A 19,973-nucleotide genomic window follows, 5' to 3' on the forward strand; every position below is an offset into this window, starting at 1 on the left:
TTACTCAACTTTCTTTACGTAAAATAAAATCAACAAAATAATAAAATCGATCTATTTCATTTTTTTTCGAATCTACTATTTTATAAATTTCAACATTTAAAAAGTTAAACAAGTTTCCTTTAATAAAGTCGTTGGAGTACAAAATTTGGAATCAAAACATGTGAGTAAAAAACTTTTTTTTTCTCATTTCAAGAAATTCAATTCAATTAAATATAAATAATTTTTTTCCTCACCTAACGGGTAATAACATTTTCTTTTTATAATTTTTTTAAAGTATATTCAAGTAATTAGCAGCAATAATATGCTTTATTTTATCCTTTGTTGAATAAATTAGGACTTATATTTTTTTCTCGTGAATTTTATTTTGTATCATTGAGATTAAAGTTTTTTATGTTCATAAATGTAATTTGAAGAAAAAATAGCGGATGAGAGAAATAACTAAAAAAATAGATTAATAATTTAATTTCATTGAGACATGAATTCTATTTATATAAATCTAGGCTATTTATATAAAAAATAGACAGACAAAATCTGATAAATTTTTAAAAAACTTAAAGAACTAAAATCAATCAAATTTAATTAATTTTTAAATGGTTAAAAAACTAAATCTGTTAAATATGTAGTTAATGAATCATTTTAGACCTAATGTTTTAGGCAAGGAAATTTATCTTCTATTTGAACTCAAGCTCACTAGAAAAAGATCACTTTTTTATTTGGATTTGAGGATATGAGCTAAATCCAAAAAGGAGGCTTAACCATGGCAGCAACAGCTCTTCTATCATCTCCTCCATTGCCTTCTTCATCCAACCCTTCTATCTTTTCAACTCCCTTAAAGTACTCCTCTTTCTTTTCATACTATTTTCTTTATCTCTTATTTACTTCTAACAAAAAAAAATGGTTTCTTGTAGAAAGCAGAGCAAGATTCTGTGGAAGCAAAAAAAATGTGGGAAATTCAGGGTCTGTTCAGAGTTCTGCAAAGAACCCACTTTCCATTATGGGGTTTCCAGAAGGGACTTGACCTTAATTGCTCTTTCTTCTTCACTCTCTCTATTTTTCCCATATTCAGGTAAAGACCTATGAAGTTTGCATTTTTGGGTGTCTCTGAGTATCATTTCCATTTTTTTTTGTGTGTGTATGTGGGGGTGGGGGCTTTTGTGAATTTATTCTTACCTTATCTCTGCTGCTGTTTCAGTTTTGCAATGTTAGTGATAAAATGAATATCAGCATTGTCATTTGAGGTCATTGGTATTTTCCCAAGAAGTTAGACCCTTATGGCGGTATATAGATTTACAAGTAAAATGATTGAAATAGTTATGGTCGGTATTGACTAAAGGAGCAATAACTAGGAAGACAATTTTACTATATCACTGACTATAATATATTCAATGTTTTGGGAAATGCATTGAGAAATGACTATAGTTAATAATAAGGGTAAATTAGGAACTGAGTGATAAATTTATCTGTTGCTTTTCTAAACTTTCTAAACTGGACAAGTAAAAGTGGTTAGTACAGTGGATAACTAAAAGTGGATGGAGTGAGTAATTGACTCCTAATATAGTAATAGTGTCAGACAAATGATAAAGATTAGTTACCTGTTAAAGTGTCTAGTATATTATTTTGAAATGTTAAAATATGGAGTAGTTAGTCAAGGAGATATCAACCAAGTTTGAAAGTGTATCAAATTATACTAGTTTGTTTTTGTTTGAATTGCTGGAGGAAGAAAAGCTTTATTATCTTCATAATAGGACAGCCATTTATGATAATAACTTAAACATGCATGCTTAGGATGGTTATTAGAATAATCTGGATAAAGGAGAAAACAATATAGTTTTAATTTAGGAAGTGGTCAAGTAAATCTGGATGGACTAAGCACGAAAGCTAGTCATGTAATTAGGACTCAGCAAATAGTGTTTCACCCTAAATCTTGTTGCTGCAGATAAATCTATGCATTATTTGTGCTTTTAGTCTATATTTGGATGGCATGGAAAGAAAGGAAGGGAAATAAGGGATAAAGTGTAGCATTGGAATTTCCTTGTTAGATTAGACTACCTTAAAATGAATCAAGATGAAAGGTGGCGGACTGTTGGAGAGGAAGGAATGATAAAAAAACCTTGCTGATTCAAAATCTACGCCGAGTGTGTGGATGTTATTTGGACATCCAAGTCAGACAGTTACATTCATATGCTGAAAATTACACTAGGTCCTCTCCTAGTTAATTGAAATTATATATAATTTCTTTTTATGGTAAATAAAAGAATGATGAGTCTTTTTAACAGCAACAGTGAAGCAATAATGATGCTGAAGGGTATATTGTCTTTCTTCCACTTAAAAACTAAGTGAAAGAACTTGCTGGGGAGGATTCCTTGCAAGTTAAGCACATCATTTAACAAGATATCGTTCTGAAAATTATGTCCCACTGTCTTAAATTTTTAAAAACAAGTTAGCTCAATTAAACTTTTTGGACTCGTCGGCCCCGTGAACTCTCAAATTGGTGTAATTAGGTACTTCCTTCCAATTTCCTCTAAGTTTTAATACTTGTGAATTGCAAAGTAGTAGCTACTGCTTTTTCCAGAAGTATATTCAATAGTTGAGTCGTATAGATTGTCGTGGTTGAAAGTGGAATCTTCGGATGGTTAAAACTTAAAAACTTAAGTAGATAATTAAATACATGTCTTTGGCAACCGAATTCATCTGGGATTGAAGTGTTTGGTTCGGGGCAGCATGATTTTATCTATGAATATAGTTGAATTTTTATTCTTATAATTAGCTTAATGTAGAGATCCCTGTTTCAAGGGAAATTATTGTATTGCAACTCTCTAATTGCTTTTAGGTTTAGTGAAGAGAGACTTGCTTGGCTATATGCAGGTTTTACTGCTGAAGAAGAGTTGAAAATGGGTTCGTCTGTCGATGACATAAATGCCTATTCCTACTTATATCCTATTGAAATGCCATCTAAGAAGTTCGTCTTCAAATGGTAAGCAATGGCTTTGTTACTAGGTCCTTGTCTGCTTTCTATTTGTCATGTTTCTTTGAAATTGAAAAAAGAAAAGAAAGCCGTTTTAGCTTGCATTGCTGGTTTCTTATGGAGTTTTACACTCAGAAACAATGGGTGTGATAATTTTAGACCAAAGAAGCTTAGACCTTTGAAATTCTAATGTATTTGTCATCAAACTTTGGAAGAAAAAGACAAGTTGCTGAAGTACACATTCAAATCCTTCCATACATTTGGACAGTCCCAGGGGACTTCGGGGATACACTCGACTGAAATCCTATCCCTGAATTCAGTTTTTAAGATCTCATCACGCAAGTGAGAACTTCCAGTTCTTTTTTCACTTGCCAAAAAATCTGTATCCATTTTGATGTCCAAATCCACTTCTGTTCTATATAGTACAGTTTCCATGGACACCGTATCTGCAGCTCACTTAACAACCATTATGGATTTATTTGTTCTTGTGGTTTTATTTAATTTTATGCAAATGAGCTGTCCATGTAATTTTTACCGTATGAAAAAAAACCTCTATTTTCATGCACTGCATCCTTAATTGTAGGAACCTCACTCTTTTATCTATTTGAAGGGTGGAAACCAGAAAACCGGAGCGTTATTCATCGGCTGCGCCACTATCACGTAAGTCGGTGTAGCTTGTCTCCCGTTTCAAAGAAGATGGTACTAAAAATATACCACTATAATTTATTTGGTATTCTGGTTGGATGTTAGGGAAGTCACTGAACTAGGTAAAAGTCCTAACCGCGCGGCAAGTGTCTCTGAGCACCGCTGCCCTATTATAGTCTACTTATACATACTTCAGTTATCCCAAAAAAGGAAAAACAATACTTGAGTCACAAGCTTCTAAAATATGCTTTTTATTTTTGATTTAATGATTTATTTTCATGTGTTGACATATCATGAAGCTGATGCACGCCTTCGCATTGTGTCTGAACGAGTTGACATCATTGATAATCTTATCATTTCTGTTTCGGTAATTCGTCTACTCCTGAATTGATTCTTGCTAATTTTGACCATGTTTCCGTTCTTTCTTTGAGATTTAATGCAATATGTCTGTTCAGATAGGTCCTCCCAACTCACAGTTCTTGAAGTCAAAGGAGAAAAGTACATGGAGTGCAAAAGATGTTGCTGATTCTGTTTTGTCTGATAAATCTGCTTTGGTAGTTTACTCTATATCCCTTCTCAAAATTTGACTCTATGTCTCTTAGAGGCAGCAAATACCTAATTGAGTCTAGCAAGTATGACGTGGTTTTTGGTTTGCGTATCAACCCCCAGCTGTTTGTTAGAATATATACTAGTTTATTAGATTTTCAGCTTCTTCTTCTTCTTTGCTAATACAATATGTAACTTACAGATTGTTCGGTTTGAGAATAGATGATAGCAATTTTGAACTGATCACCTAGTGAAACCAAATAAGTTGTTCATGCATCACAAAATTTCTTGTGGGAGATTCAGTTACATAAACTCTTATGCAGATGGCACATTGGTTGGATCATTGTATATATTCTTCCACCGACTGCCTTATAAAACTTCCTGAAATGCACAGCCCATTCGTTATCCTTTTCTTTTGCATGGATTTCAAAATAAATCCAACATGGCATCTGTGTGAGGTAACATTTTCATATGTTTCTACAGCGTGTAACCTCAACACAACGATTGGCAGAAAGTTCACTTCTTGATGCACATGCTTCTGAAGTGAGTATCTTTTCACTTATGTGGTAACTGTGTTATACATTTTCATGAGTTCTTGGGCCCACTTTGTATTCGACATGCACTCAGTCACCTGTTCACTTTTTATAACAAATTAGATTGACAGTGAGCCCTATTGGTACTATGAATACCTTGTTCGGAAATCACCAACCAAAGCAGCAGTAAGTTTCCTCTTTAAGTTAAAAAAATCTAAATCCTGAATGATTTTCTACGATTCTCATGTTTCATGTTGTAATATGCAGGCTCAAGAACCAAATCTTTTCCGCCACTATGTTGCTTCAACAGCTGAACGAGATGGTAAAATTGACTTTTAGTTAGTGACTATCTTATTTTACTTTTTGCATGCATAATCTTTTGCTGAAAATGAAAGTGTTTTTTTTAAATTAATAGGAGGTACTTTTCCCTTTTGGGATGCAACTATGGTATTTAAAATCATAAACTTTCTAGTTTCTCCTTTAGTTAGTTAATGCAATATTTATGAAATAATTATTTCATTAGCTAAGTAGTCTTCAGTAAAACCAAAACAAGTTTGTGGTGATTCAAAACAAGACGACAATAAGCTTAAGGAGGGAAAGTTCATCTTATGAGCTAGGCGGAGTTTATGAAAGAAAGAAAGATATACTTTGGAACTTGTGGTCTTGTGGCTAGTTGTTTGGTTAACCTTTTTAACTGGGCTAACTTTTCCCCTGTAAATAACTTAGATCACTACCTGGATTTTGTCAGCTCCTTCGCTCTATAAGTTTTTTGTTCTTACTGAGCTGACAAATCCCCCTTTTGTATCTTTGCATCTACTGGATGCCTTAATGAAATCTCACTTCATCCAAAAAAAAAAATACATGCCATGACATTTTTATGGCCATTGAATCATGTTAGTAAGGCACTAAGGGTAAACTAAGAAGTTAAAAGTTACATTGTTTCTAAATATAGTGTCATTCTTCTGGAAGCATACTAAAAGGAGAAAGTAAAAAAGAGTGTCACATAAAAGGGAACAATGGGTACTAAAAATCTATTCCTTTTGTGGTCATTTGGTTTGTAAACAAGTTATACTGGGATTATAATATGAGGATTAAATAATGATGGGATTCTTTAGTGAATATACTTTTTATTGATAGAATCTACAATAGGGGACAAGATAGATAGAGAGAAGAGAAGTGGCTGGGGCAGATAACAGGAACAAATTTGTGCGATATTTCAGAATTTCCAAGTAAAAAAGGAAATATGTATCTATTTCAATCAGTCATGAATGCATGCAGAGAACATAAGAGAGCAAAGGAGGGGGTTGGATACTTAGAATCTCAACAAGTTTCCTATATCAATCCGAATATAAATATGAGATCCCTATAGGCTATAGGCCATAGGGATAGAGCAAATTGTTTGTTCTGATGCTGCAGCAGGTGGAGAAGCCGCCATCTGATGGTGTTTCCGGCCGCCGATGTGCGGTTTGTGCCGCCACTCGCCCCTTCATCCTCCATCTTCTTCCTTACAGAGGTCTCCCCCGCCATCTTTGCACTGCCTGCGTACTGGACACCCACCCTGGTTCCTTCTGTCCCATCTGTTTCGATGTCTTCCTCCACAACCCTCCTTCGCCTCACCTCCATCTCCTATGCTTAAAGTGCCCCTCTATCTCATACCTCTCTTGCGTCCCTGATGTTGCTTTCTCCTCCCCTGGTTACGTGTGCCCTCTTTGTTCTAACCTTAATTTCACTTTCTTCCATGTTACTCCCAATCCTGCTAATAACGCCATTGAAATCAACCCCCATTTGGCTAAATAGTTAATTTACACTGCTACCATTGCTTCTGAGTCTAGCCACAATGCCACTGTTATGGCCAGGTTTAATGCCGACATAATGGTCAAGGAAGCTCTGTCAGCTAAGGCCGAAGCTGCCCAGGTTTTGTATAGGCTAAAGAATCTGCTGGACAACCAAGATAGTCATCTTGGTTCCAAATTCGCTCCCATACTTGTTTCTGATACTTCAGATGACGATACAGGGGAAAACAGGATACATGAAGCAAAAGGATGCTTCTCTCAATCTTCAGATGCAGATGATTGTGATACCCTTGATGATTAGCTTAAGTAGTTGCAATTCTATAACAATGCTATATAAGGTTTTCTTTTTCTTTTTCTGTTGTGTGGCTGCTGGCATCTTGCAACTTCACTCTGTTTTTGAGTGCTCGGCTATTTTGGGGGCTGTTTTTTGGCGAATAGAGGAATTGGAATTATTCATTCAAATATGTCTAGCTTACTGTCAATGCCTCTCTTTCATTTTACATTTTCACTGTTTGAGTTTTATTAGTTGCCATGCTTTCTTCACTGCCATTTTTCTTTTTCATCACTACTTTGTTTTGCTTCACTTGAGACGAGGGTCTTTCGAAAACAACATCTCTACCTCCACGAGGTAGATATAGGATCTGCGTATACTCTAGCCTCTCCAGACCCCACTTTGTGGGATTTCACTAATATGTTGTTGTTATTGTTTGGTATGAACTATATCAACTTGGATAAACTTTTATTTTCAATTTTAATCTTGGTTTTCTTAACAGACTTTCGGAAGAACAGTTTTGGAGATGGGCAAATGTGTCCTTTTGTTGTTTTATCCCGGGATTGTTACTAATTTGGGGATGTTATCCCACATAGAGTGGGGTATAAATAATACCACAATTGTGGTATAAACAATCCTGGAGTTAGAAGTTCTACCAAATGTGGGATAAATTAATTCCAGATTTTATCCTGGGATTGTAATCACTTATCTTTGTAACCAAATAATGCTTTAACATTTTCAGTTGATAGTCAAGAAGGGCTTTAAAAGGTGGCATAGAAAGGTGTTTATTTTCTGGTTTGATCTGGTTTCTTGGACATGACTGATCATTGTTCCTCAAGCATATATCGTTGGGTTGGTACGAGGGTAGTTATGACTTCATTGCATTATACAGACTATTCTTGCTTTCATGTTTACAGAGTTTTGGTCTTTGGCCAAGAATAAAAGAATCCTATGTGAAAACATAGAGGACAATGACCAATCTTTTGGGTTTACATATTTCTGCACACATGAATTTATGAGGTGCATATCTTATATCTTAAATTTTTAAAAAATTAAGAATATGTTGTCATTTTGGTCTTAAACCTGTTTTCTAAATTTACTTTGTCTAATAAACAATTGATAAAGCTAGTAAGTCTACTTTGAATAGTTCAAAAATATAAATGTAAATAATAAATTCTAGGTATGTTGTACCTTTAACCAAAGTGATGTGTTTTAGTAATTGCATTAGCATATTCCTACATAAGATATTGACATAGTAATTAGAAGTAATTGCATCATCATATTATTTTGATGACTGAGAAATCGGTCTGGGCCCAACCCTTGGAACCAATTGTAGCCTTCAAAACTTGGGATAATGGGTCCGCTCCTCTACCCTTCTCCACTTAAATACCGGGCTTAGTTCGGATGATGCAGGGCTCGACCCTTGACCTAAGTCACAAGTCCCTCAACCTTTGCCACTTGAACCATGTTCTGGGGACGCATCAGCATATTCATACATTGACATAGCAACCTGACAACTGACAAGCTTATATTGAAATACATTTCAGTAGGTTTGCTGGTTCGCTTATTGGAGAATGCTTGTCATTTCAGGTTATTTGTATACTCTTAGTGCTTCCACTCTCGGCAAGCAATGGGAAAAAGTAAGTGGTTCTATCTTGTGATTTTCATTTGGAAATTTATCAAGACTTATAATATCACATAATGGTTATATCACTTAGTGTACCGTACTCCAGCATCACCCTTAGGGGTCGTTTGGTTGGGAACAAGTTATCCCAGGATTAATTATCCTGAGATTAGTTATCTTGGGATAAGGTGGGATAGCTTAACCCACCATGTATATGGGATAACTTATCCCATCACTATGGTATAAATGGTGGGATAAGTTATCCCAAACTTGCCAACCAAACAAGACACCAAAATTTTATCCCTGGACTATTTTTTTATCCCAGGATTATTTATGTTTACCCCTAATGCCAAACGACCCCTTACATACTTTATAACATTACAAGTAGCCATACATGAACCTGACAATTGAAGCAGATCAAAGATTTGCTCCTTTTTGTATTTCATTGAAAATGCTGAAGAAATATAAGTAGTTCAGTTGGTGATTAGACCACAATGTTTGAGTCATCAAGGGCACAATGCTATCTATAGATATTGTTTTTGACATTTCCTTACAAGATTCGATGAAAGACGTTTCTTTTTGTGATGATCTACATCACTGAAGCCTTCTTGTCTTACGGGATCAATTTATTGTTTCTTTTAAACAACATTACATGGATGCATAAGATTCTTTCATAAAGAAGAGCAATTCAGTGCACTAAGCTCCCAATATGCGTGGGGTCTAGGGCAGGGCCAAACCACATTGAGTCTATTATACATAGCCTTACCTTGTTTTTGTGCAATAGGTAAAACCCGTAATGCCTTTGTTACATAGCAACAACTCTAACCATTGCGCCAAGGGTCCCCGTTCATAAGATTATGTTTTCTTGACCTGATTAAAAAAGCACACACGTTCATATTGTCAAGTTTATTTAGTCTTGGATAGTCCTCCCTTCGTGAGTTAGCTTTTGGAGTTGAGTTAGTTCCAATTCCATTTCTTAACATGGTATCTATGTCAAACCCTTCAATCCTTCTTGGTGTTTCTCAATGTTGAGCCCCCGTGTTATATTATCCATGCTCGAGTTGTCCGGTTCTGGGTGTGTGAGGGAGTGTCAATCTCCCATTGGTTGAATGAATGAGTTGTGGTCTCCTTATCTATAGTCTTAGACAATTCTCCCCTTATGAGCTAACTTTTGGGGATGTGTTAGGCTCGAAGTCCATTTGTTGACACACACGCAAAGAAAAGGAAATAGATTCTGACTTCTGAATTAAAATTCTACATTTCTTCTTTTTAGGTGCACACTTTTGGCATGACAAGGTTTTGCTATATGCAACAACTAAAATCCCATCTTAGAAAACTCCTTTCACTTTTTTCTTTTCCACCCCCCTCCAATATTTATGCTTGCTGCAAAATTCACTACATAGTCCTTATTCTGCAGATGGGACCCTCCTTAGAAAAGACAGTGGCATCTTTCCGACTTCTTCCTCCTACGGAAAGCTATGTCCCTCCATACAAGGATCCATGGAGGTTTTGGTGATTGCAGTTCAAGGTGTGGTTAGGATTAACATGTTGCTCTTGATAGCAGGGAGTCAGAGATCCAAATGTGGTTAGCAAATGAGAAACAACATTGCAATTCTTTTTTATTTGATGAGGAAAATAGTATCAATCTGAGCTCAAACTTGCAACCAGACCTGTGCTAAGCAATTTTGACATGATGCTTGTGTCAAATGCCAATGCAGCTGCTACACGTTTGTGAGACAACATTGCAATTCTTGAATGCAATTTTGGTGCAGTGATTACTATAAATTCTTTTAGGATCTCTTTGCTTGACAGTAGATCATCTCCAGGCTTGAATTTTCTGCAGAATGCAGTAGCAGTTTGGATGGGAAGATCTATTCTATGTAATCGTTATGTTTCTCTGAAATGAAAACTATATTTTGAAAAAAATGAACTGCTTGTGTGCTCGAAGGCACTTTACTTCAGTTTCTACTTTGGCAAAGCCACTTCTGCTATATAGCGGATGTGGTTACTAGCAAGAACTTATTGAATCCATCGTTTGGGCTCATAATAAATTAAAAGTTGCTCTTGCTACTCAACTGAGAGCCCGTAGTTTGGGATGGTAATTGATTGATATAGTGCAATAATCTAAATTAATTTGGGGTTACTATGTATGCATATCATGAGGAACACAGTTAGGTAAGTTTACAAGCTGGTTAAATCAATTTATAAGCACTTTTTTGGGTTTATTTATGTGCTAAGCGAGACACAAATGAGCTGAAAATGCCTTTTTAAGTTTCAATTAAATAAAGGTGACAAGAGTATAAAAGACATTTAAGTCTTTAATTAAATAAAAGTGACAAATGAGTTGTTGGCACTACTCCTTTAATTGTCCAACTTTTTTCTTTCAACAACTACATAAGTTGTTGGACAATTGCATTAGTTATCCCACAATTAATCAGTTGACCAACAACTAATCAATGTTGTCGAACAACTTAAGAAGTTGTCCCAACAACTTCTATATTTGTCAGTCAAATATTGAACTATTTCTTCAAACAACTTTCATAGTTGTTTGGACAACTACAAAAGTTGGTTTAAACAAGGTCCAATTATTTAAACAATGTGTTATATAGCATAAATTATGAGTTTTAGTACATGTTTTACTTTTACAAAAAAAATGACAGTATTTTCTTACCCGAAATAGCGAAAGAACAAGAAGAATAAAAGAATCCTTCTCTCTCCGTTTTTTCTCTTTCTCCCTATTTTAAAAATAATAATTAATTATCCTAATTTAAAACTTAATTTTGGATTGAATATTACGGAAATGATGCTTTTACTACTTTTTAAATTAGATGATTTTTTTTATGTAAATCCATATATACTGCATTTCTAACATAATAAAAGAAATAAATATAAACGCTAATTGTAATACATTTTGAATTCAATATATTATACATATTATAAGCATGTTTCAAAGCATGCGGTGAATATATAACTAAAATATTTTTAATACAATAATATATTCCGTTAATAAGAGAAAAAAATAATTATAATAGATTTTGAATTCAATATATTATATTATAGGTATATTTCAATGCACGTAGTGAACATATAACTAAAATATTTTTAATATAATAATATATTTTAGCATTGTTAATAAGAGAAAAATTAAAAATAATTATAATACATTTTGAATTCAATATATTATACACATTATAGGCATGTTTCAATGCACGTGGTGAATATATAACTAAAATATTTTTAATACAAATGTATTATAAGTATTTTGTGTGAATTTCAAATATTTCAGTGCTATTCAAGTTAATTTACGTTGTTAGAAATGTATTATATTTGTTGGAATAACAACAATCGAATTCATAACAATGTATAATATTAAATTCAAATTGTATTGCAACTATCGTTTGTATTTAATATAATTTTAATACAATTGTAATACAACTTTTCAAAGCTTACCACTTGTCACGGGGCTATTTTCAACGCCGCGTGGGACAACCAAAAACTGCTTTGACAAGGCAAGTTAAGGCTAAGTCCTAAGAACAATCTTACAAACTGAAGGCAAGATTGACAATAATCGACTAACAGAAGTCCACAAACAGTCACAAGCAAAGAACAAGAGGAAGAGATATGTTTGGGAGGCAAATGCCAATTTTCTGGTGTGATATATATTTTCTGAATAAATATACAAAGAAGTCCAAGGGACTTATATACTACAAAAAGAGGGGACAGGAGGCCCACGAAATTATACTAAAGAAATGGCACTACAAAAAGTATGTATAAAGAAAGGGCACTAGGCTGCTGGCTGCTGTCCATCATCCTTTGTCTGGTGCCAATCTACCTGTCAAGCACTGACCAGTGAGTGATTTGCCTGCTGGCAAAGGGCCTGCTGGCAGTGTAGGGTCACAGGCTGGTCCCGATGGGCCAGAATGGTGCCAGTCCAGCGTAGACACGTGCGGGACGGCACACGCTCCCCCACCTGAGTTGGCGACGACCCCGGCGCCACAGCATAGCAAGTATTCTTGGACCTTGCGGCGGAACTGCCACAAGTCTTCATACCTCTCCCAAGTTGCTTCTTTTGGCGAAGTCCCTTTCCAGTGTACAAGGAACTGCGCACTTGAATTATTCCACCCCTTGCCGCGTACCAACTGATGGTCGATAATCGCCTCAATCTGCTTGTCTACGGCTGGTGGAGCAATAAAAATCTGGGGACGACTGCCTTGCCCTCGTCCCTTGTCTTCTTTATCTTCAAAGTAAGGCTTCAATTGACTAGCGTGGAAGACAGGGTGAATTTTCAAATGACGCGGCATGTCGACCCTATAAGAAATCTTGCCTGCCTTGGCAATGATCTCAAAAGGCCCTTCATATCGTCGAATCAGGTTCTAATTTACCTTTCTCAACGATTTGAATTGATGGGGATTAAGTTTGACCATCACCTTATCCCCAATACGGTAATCAGTGGGACGCCGCTTTCGATCAGCAAATTTCTTCATCTTCCGGGCTGCCTTATCAAGGTAGGACCTTGCTAGATCGATTTGCTCTTCCCAGGCTTTTGCCATGTGATAATCCCCTGGGCTTTTCAAGCCTGTGTTAACAGGTAGCGACTGAGGCGTGTTGGGCTGCTGCCCAGTAGCCAATTCGAAAGGACTCCGTCCTGTGGCCTCACTCCGCTGTAAATTATAAGAGAATTGGGCAGTGTCCAACAACTTGGCCCAATCCTTCTGGTTGGCGCTAACATAGTGCCGCAAATAGCATTCCAAGAGCCCATTGATGCGCTCCGTTTGCCCATCCGTCTGAGGATGGAAGCTGGTGGAAAAATGCAATTCAGAACCAAGTAAGCTGAACAACTCCCTCCAAAAGGCTCCAGTGAACCTTGGATCACGGTCGCTAATGATGTGCTTAGGCACACCCCAGTGTTTGACAACGTCCCTCAAAAAGAGACGTGCAGCCTCTTTCGCCTTGCAACTTGCCGTGGTGGCAGTGAACGTTGCGTATTTAGAGAACCGATCTACCACAACCATGATAGTGCCAAACCCCTCGGAATTCGGCAAACAAGTGATAAAGTCCATAGTGACGCTGTCCCATGGACGTTCTGCAATAGGCAATGGTTCAAGCAATCCTCCAGGCGCCCTGTTCTCAACTTTGTCCTGTTGACAAACAAGACAGGTGCGAACGTATATTTCAATATCGTCCCGCATTTGAGGCCAATAGTAAGAAGACTCGAGCAAAGCTAACGTTCGCTTCTGCCCTGGGTGGCCCGCCCAAGCAGAATCATGACCCTCCTTTATCAATGTACGCCTCAGGTTTGCCCACCTCGGCACGTACACACGCCTGCCTGTAGTGTACAACAGGCCGTTCTCCTCCCAAAATTTCTTTGTTTTGCCCTGCTGGGCTAGGACAAGGAGTTGCTTTGCTACGGGATCGTGCTGCATGCCTTCTTTGATATTCTCAGAAATGCTGCTGCACGTGGCTATTTTGTCCGTGCGGCGCCCCAAGATCCCCATAGCTTAGGGCCAGCCGTTCCATTTTGCCCAGGTTCCTCAGTACGATCCTTGTACCTGTGGGGAGGTTCGCCTCTTGGCTCGCCTCATGGTGCCGCCTGTGTTATACCTAGCCATGCTGCGGCATACACTTGACTATAGTGGCGCATCCTTGTAGGTTGGATCATGTCCATATGCGCCCCGGGACTTGGACACTGCCCAATTCTCTTATAATTTACAGCGGAGTGAGGCCACAGGACGGAGTCCTTTCGAATTGGCTACTGGGCAGCAGCCCAACACGCCTCAGTCGCTACCTGTTAACACAGGCTTGAAAAGCCCAGGGGCTTATCACATGGCAAAAGCCTGGGAAGAGCAAATCGATCTAGCAAGGTCCTACCTTGATAAGGCAGCCCGGAAGATGAAGAAATTTGCTGATCGAAAGCGGCGTCCCACTGATTACCGTATTGGGGATAAGGTGATGGTCAAACTTAATCCCCGTCAATTCAAATCGTTGAGAAAGGTAAATCAGAACCTGATTCGACGATATGAAGGGCCTTTTGAGATCATTGCCAAGGCAGGCAAGATTTCTTATAGGGTCGACATGCCGCGTCATTTGAAAATTCACCCTGTCTTCCACGCTAGTCAATTGAAGCCTTACTTTGAAGATAAAGAAGACAAGGGACGAGGGCAAGGCAGTCGTCCCCAGATTTTTATTGCTCCACCAGCCGTAGACAAGCAGATTGAGGCGATTATCGACCATCAGTTGGTACGCGGCAAGGGGTGGAATAATTCAAGTGCGCAGTTCCTTGTACACTGGAAAGGGACTTCGCATCTCTTTTTCTCCGTTGAATCACCACCACCAACAATCGTCGAACTACCTAACCAACCAAAAAACAACCACCACCCAGTTCACCCACCCACAAAGCAACCACCAAATTCTTTTTTTCCCAATTCTTTTTGGTGCAACACCACCACCACCACCACCGTACTCCACCCTTTCTGTCCTCTTTGTCTTCTCCGGAAAAGACACACGCCGAAGTGACCAACAAACGACGCCACAACAATCCATTACCCATTGTCTTTCCTTGACTTCACTGAATATGAGTCGTTGTTGGAGAGAGATTTTCCGGCCAAATCTAAATGCCAACGAAGTTCTAGCATGAAAAATAAAATAAAAAATAACATGAAAGGAAAAGAGAAACAGGGACTTGCCATCACTAATTTTAATGAAGCTCGCCGGAGCTTGTAATTTTTGATTGGAGTTTGATGTGTTTCCGATTTGATTTCTTTGTTATTTGTTGTTGTTGGGTTTATTTGGAAGTGGTGTGGAGGTGACAAAAGAAAATGAGAGTTGGGGTGGTGGTTGTTATTCGTTGTTTTGTTAGCCGGAGAAACCATCTCCGGTGAGATTAGAGGAGGAGGGAGATGAAGAGTTAAGGAGAAGGAGAGAGATGAGGGAACAATAGGTGATTTCATGGTAAATTATGTTATAGATTTTAATAAAAAAAATATCTCAAAAAGAATAATATTTAATCTAAAAAAAATCATTTATATAAAAATTCCTTGAAGCAATCAGATTTAGGCATATTTTGATATTAATGGTTTATTTATCACTATTACCTAATTTTTAAAACTTGGAGAACTCTCATTTAATTGACAAAAGTTTAATAATTTATACCCTAATATCTTTTGTGATCTTGAAAATACCTTTCAGTGCCCCTCAATTCAACTTCAATTGTTAGTCGTTCTTCTTGTAAGGATACCTTTTAATAAAGGCGGAATGACTTGGGAGATTTCTGTATTTAACTCCGTTTGTTAGTTGAACCCTCATACTTATCAGTTTTTGCCAACTGAACCTTTAAATCGATTAGAATACAATATTTCAAATCCTTCTGACCATTGATCGACTTATGTGGCGCTGAATTGGATAAACGTGTAAAAACACACGTTTAAAAGCGAGTATATACATAATTTTACATTAAAATTATTTTTAAAAATAATAATTAATTTAATTTTTTTTAAAAAACCTATCTTCTTCAACCACCCCCACCCCACGCCCATCTTTCTTCTTCTCCAATCCAACCTCTTCCGTACTCCAATCCCCAAAATTCTTCTCCTCCAACCCTTCTCTTCTTCGAATTCACCCATCACACCCATTCTCCTCCTCATCTTCTTCTTCACCCTCATCTCTTTCGCTACAGATTAGCATCCCATCCATAGCCCCTTCGTTCTGCCCCATACCCTTACCTCTCTTTTTTTTAGTTTTTTAGATTTTAAAAATATCGATACCATTATTTGTGTGTTAGTTTCAAAGAAGAGGTGTGTGTATGGATTAACATGAAGGGTGATGACGGATATTGAAAAAATTAAAACTCTATGAATGAATTTGAGAAAGCTTAAAGAACAATAAATGGTCTTGTAAATTTGTGAAATTAATTTTAAAATGTAATTGATGCTCGTTGGGTTTGTTTGGTAAACTTGGTAGTTGAATTTTCAAGTCAAATGGGAAAAAATTCACCTATTTGTCATGAATTTGGTGTTTAATTTGTGAGTAATACGAAGAACATGGCTATTTGAAATTCTTCAGAAATTGCAAAAGTGACCTATTTGATTTTTTTAAAATATAATTTCTTATGTGTCGTTAAAAAATGACGTGGAATGCCACATGTAATCGAGTGTATTACACACACAATGATCGGATGAGAAAATGGTTTGAAATGTTTTGTTCTAATGGATTTAAAGATTCAATTGACAAACTGATGAGTAGGAGGGTTCAATTGACAAACAAAGTCGAGTATAAGGGTCTCTCAAGTCATTCCGCCTTTAATAAATATTTCTTGAGGGCATTTAAAATAAAATTTGCATCATTATACGTTTCAACATTTTTATTTGAACGTATAACTACTTATAAAATTAATTTTAATGCTTAAAATGCTCTTTCATAAGCAACTTTCAATTAGTCAAGTTAGACATGCTCCTAATTTTGTATACCAATCATGCCAATAAGTATTTCAATTAATTGGAATGTAACTAAACATTATCTGAATCCATGCATACTAGTGGTATACTTACATGTGAATTTAGTCTAGATTTCATATTTCAATCACTTTTACCTTTGTGTATTAAAATAGTTAGCAAGCCCAAATTATACCAGCATACATACAAGCCTAATTTGAAGTTGATATTCTAATTTTATGGATACTTCAAGATATATACTAAAGTTTACATGAAGCATTCGTGTCGGTTCCAATGACTTGCTGAATTCAAACAGGGGAATTGCTCTCATTATGTCGTAGTGACAGAGCAAAAACAGAAGGGGTGGGGTGGGGGTTATTGTCTTGAGTGCAACTACTTTTCTTGAACCCAAACTGCCCTCACCAGAACAAGGAAAAATAGCTTAGGGATCAATAAAGAGATGCAACTGTTTACGTCGTTCAACTAAAAATTATTAGTGATGAACAAACATATATTACAGTCATCTTGCATATATTTGAACCAAAAGTAATAATAACCTATTAACATGCTCATTCATTCCTTCTTTTGAGCAAAGAATAATGGAATATACAACTAATTAACACCATCCAGGTGCAGCAATGAGGTCTCCTTTTCTAGTTCTCCGGTGGCTGACAAGTAGAGGGATGGTTCTGGGGGGTTGTTCTAGACACCTAGGTATCCTATATAAAGAATAAAATATGTACACTGTCAAAAGCCTTAGCTTAGTCTTGTGATGTTGTTGAATATTCGAATAGAAGACGTTTGGATGGAGTAGACTGTAAAAGCACTCGGAGACGGCTTGTCAGCTGATATATCAAGGTCCATTGCATTGCCATCTCAGAGTCCTTCATCTGCCTTACGACAGAGGCCTGGAAAACAGAGATGAAAAGCCTTTGGTTACTGATAAATTGGGCAAGAAACAATCAAACATAAAACTGCAGTATGACTAAATAGAAGGCTGCAGATAAATAGTGTCTAGCACTGAGCTATACTGTTCTCTGTTACTTCGTCGCTACTCTGTAAAATAAACACTAACATTTACTAGGTGGTACAATTCAACTGGAAATAACATTGTCCCGACAATTTTCTGATACATCATCTGTAGGAATGCCTTGATACTGCACCAAACTATTGTACATGTTAACACTGCCTCTAACAATTACATATCTCGACACATACTTCTGTGTATGATGTACCATCTCCCAAGTCACCATGGGCTCCGCTTTCAAGCTCCTTTGATTTCTCTGATCTCCTCTGGGCCACCAGTCTACACCCAATGAAGCAACCACAGCGGGTACCCACTTGTAGGCGCCACTTCCAACTCTAATATCCCTTCCTGAAGCTTTTCTCTCTTCTTTTCAAGCACCATTTACCCTAACAATGGCCCAACCATGTCTTGCTTTGTCGCAACTTCTACCCTGCATAAGCCCCTCCTTAACCTTCCCCCTATGCCGGTTTCCCTAGACCATCTCTTAGTGCCTGTGTGCCCAAATTGCAACAACCCCCTGCTTATGCCCTCCTCCCCCTTGACTTCCCGTGTTAGAAAAATGCATAAGAACAGCAACAGTCCAAGTTCTCTGTATCTATCAGAATAACAGTTATTTACTGTTTAGCAGTTAATTAGTTTCGTTCTTATTCCTAATCCTTAGGAGTTAGTTTCTTAATTTCAGTTGACTTGTAAACTCTATAAATTAGTATGGATCTGTAATGAAATATGTAGTTTCTGCTTTCATCAATATCTTTTTGCTGATTTATCAAACTTATGTCCTACTTGTTTAATAACAAGAAAGAGAAGATTTTTATGTTCTTCATTCTCTGAAAACTTACAATTGGTATCATAGCACTTATTTCTTGATGGATCTGTAGGTGTTTCATCAAAGTCAGGATTTAAATCAACAAGGCAAGTTTATCAATCATGGAGGCAGAATCAAGTTTTGCAGTAATGGTACCACCTGTTTTTAATGGTGATAACTATCAGATTTGGGTGGTAGGGATGGAAACTTATCTAGATGCCATGAATATGTGGGAGGCAGTCGAAGAGGATTATGAAGTTCCTCCGTTGCCTAACAATCCTACTATGGCCCAGATCAAGAACCATAAAGATAGGAAAACCAGAAGCAGTATCTTCTTTAATTTTCACTCGGATTATGTCTCTAAAGTCAGCCAAAGACATCTGGGATTATCTCAAGGCAGAATATGAAGGGGATGATAGGATCAGAGGTATGCAAGTGCTAAATCTTATAAGAGACTTCGAGATGCAAAATATGAAAGAAACCGAAACCATCAAAGATTACTCTGAAAGGCTCTTGAATATAGCAAACAGGGTAAGATTACTTGGTCCCGTGTTCAATGATTCACGTATTGTTGAAAATATTCTGGTAACTGTGGTTGAAAAATTTGAAGCAACCATAACTGCTTTGGAAAACACTAAGGATCTGTCCAAGATCATTTTCGCAGAGTTGTTAAATGCTTTGCAGTATCAAGAACAACGAAGGGTCATGAGAGAAGAAGGAAACACCGAGGGAGCATTGTTTGCCAAGCCTCAAGATGGAGGCAAAAACAGAAAGAAGAACAAAAAGAATGGTGAAGGCATTCCAACGAGTACTACCAAAGGAAAACTTGGAAACTCAAAGAGAAGTTATCCTCCTTGTAAGCATTGTAACAAGAAAGGCCATCCACCACACAAATGTTGGAGAAGGCCTGATGCTAGATGCAGTAAATGCCAGCAACTTGTGCATGATGCTGCCATCTGTAAGAACAATGTTCAGCAACAGGAAGCAGAGGCTCAGATTGTTGATAAAGAGGAGGAAGATAAACTCTTTGTTGCTACATGTTTTTCAAGCAGATCATCGAGCAAGTGTTGGCTGATTGACAGTTTATGCACTAATCACATGACAAATGATAGGTCTCTCTTCAAGGAATTAAAGCCCATGACCATTTCTAAAGTAAAAATAGGTCATGGCGACCATCTTCCTGTAAGAGGAAAAGGAAACATTGCTATTCCAAGTCATTCATTACTAAAACAATTGCTGATGAGCTTTATGTACCTGATATAGATCAAAACTTGCTTAGTGTTGGTCAATTGATGGAAAAAGGCTACAAATTAAATTTTGAAGATAAACATTGCTTGA

At 37.0% G+C, this 19,973-nt stretch overlaps 2 protein-coding genes and 1 pseudogene across 4 annotated transcripts in view; 2 read left to right on the forward strand and 1 right to left on the reverse strand.

The window, feature by feature from the left end:
* The first annotated feature begins 667 nt into the window (after positions 1–667).
* On the forward strand, positions 668–10,338 carry LOC129889392 (psbP domain-containing protein 5, chloroplastic). 3 transcript variants are annotated; one of them, XM_055964673.1, is made up of 11 exons: positions 673–834; positions 909–1,066; positions 2,866–2,974; positions 3,576–3,625; positions 3,910–3,977; positions 4,066–4,164; positions 4,640–4,699; positions 4,813–4,875; positions 4,957–5,011; positions 8,344–8,393; positions 9,795–10,338. In XM_055964673.1, exons 1-11 carry the CDS (start codon positions 758–760, stop codon positions 9,891–9,893), a joined length of 888 nt encoding a protein of 295 aa, XP_055820648.1. In that variant the 5' UTR covers positions 673–757; the 3' UTR covers positions 9,894–10,338. The 3 variants fall into 3 exon arrangements, with proteins under 3 accessions (XP_055820649.1, XP_055820646.1, XP_055820648.1); XM_055964671.1 differs by lacking the exon at positions 8,344–8,393 and having other exon boundaries at positions 670–834; XM_055964674.1 differs by lacking the exons at positions 3,910–3,977; positions 8,344–8,393 and having other exon boundaries at positions 668–834; positions 4,070–4,164.
* LOC129889393 (uncharacterized) lies at positions 5,032–8,336 on the forward strand (annotated as a pseudogene).
* Positions 10,339–17,229: 6,891 nt separating the features above from the next.
* LOC129889394 (protein TIC236, chloroplastic) overlaps positions 17,230–19,973 on the reverse strand; it is a 50,496-nt gene continuing 47,752 nt past the window's right edge. Inside the window, exon 24 of the mRNA XM_055964675.1 lies at positions 17,230–17,711. Coding sequence (XP_055820650.1) covers positions 17,565–17,711 — 147 coding nt within the window. The 3' untranslated portion in view covers positions 17,230–17,564. The remainder of the gene's footprint in view (positions 17,712–19,973) is intronic.

This window comes from Solanum dulcamara, chromosome 5 (genome assembly GCF_947179165.1).
Source record: "Solanum dulcamara chromosome 5, daSolDulc1.2, whole genome shotgun sequence".
In the NCBI taxonomy this organism is placed as follows: domain Eukaryota; kingdom Viridiplantae; phylum Streptophyta; class Magnoliopsida; order Solanales; family Solanaceae; genus Solanum; species Solanum dulcamara.

Coding starts and splice junctions, on each gene's coding strand:
- LOC129889392 (XM_055964671.1), top strand. CDS start 758: ATGGCAGCAACAGCTCTTCTATCATCTCCTCCATTGCCTTCTTCATCC. Junction 2,975..3,575: donor AAGAAGTTCGTCTTCAAATG/GTAAGCAATGGC, acceptor ATCTATTTGAAG/GGTGGAAACCAGAAAACCGG. Junction 3,978..4,065: donor ATCTTATCATTTCTGTTTCG/GTAATTCGTCTA, acceptor ATGTCTGTTCAG/ATAGGTCCTCCCAACTCACA.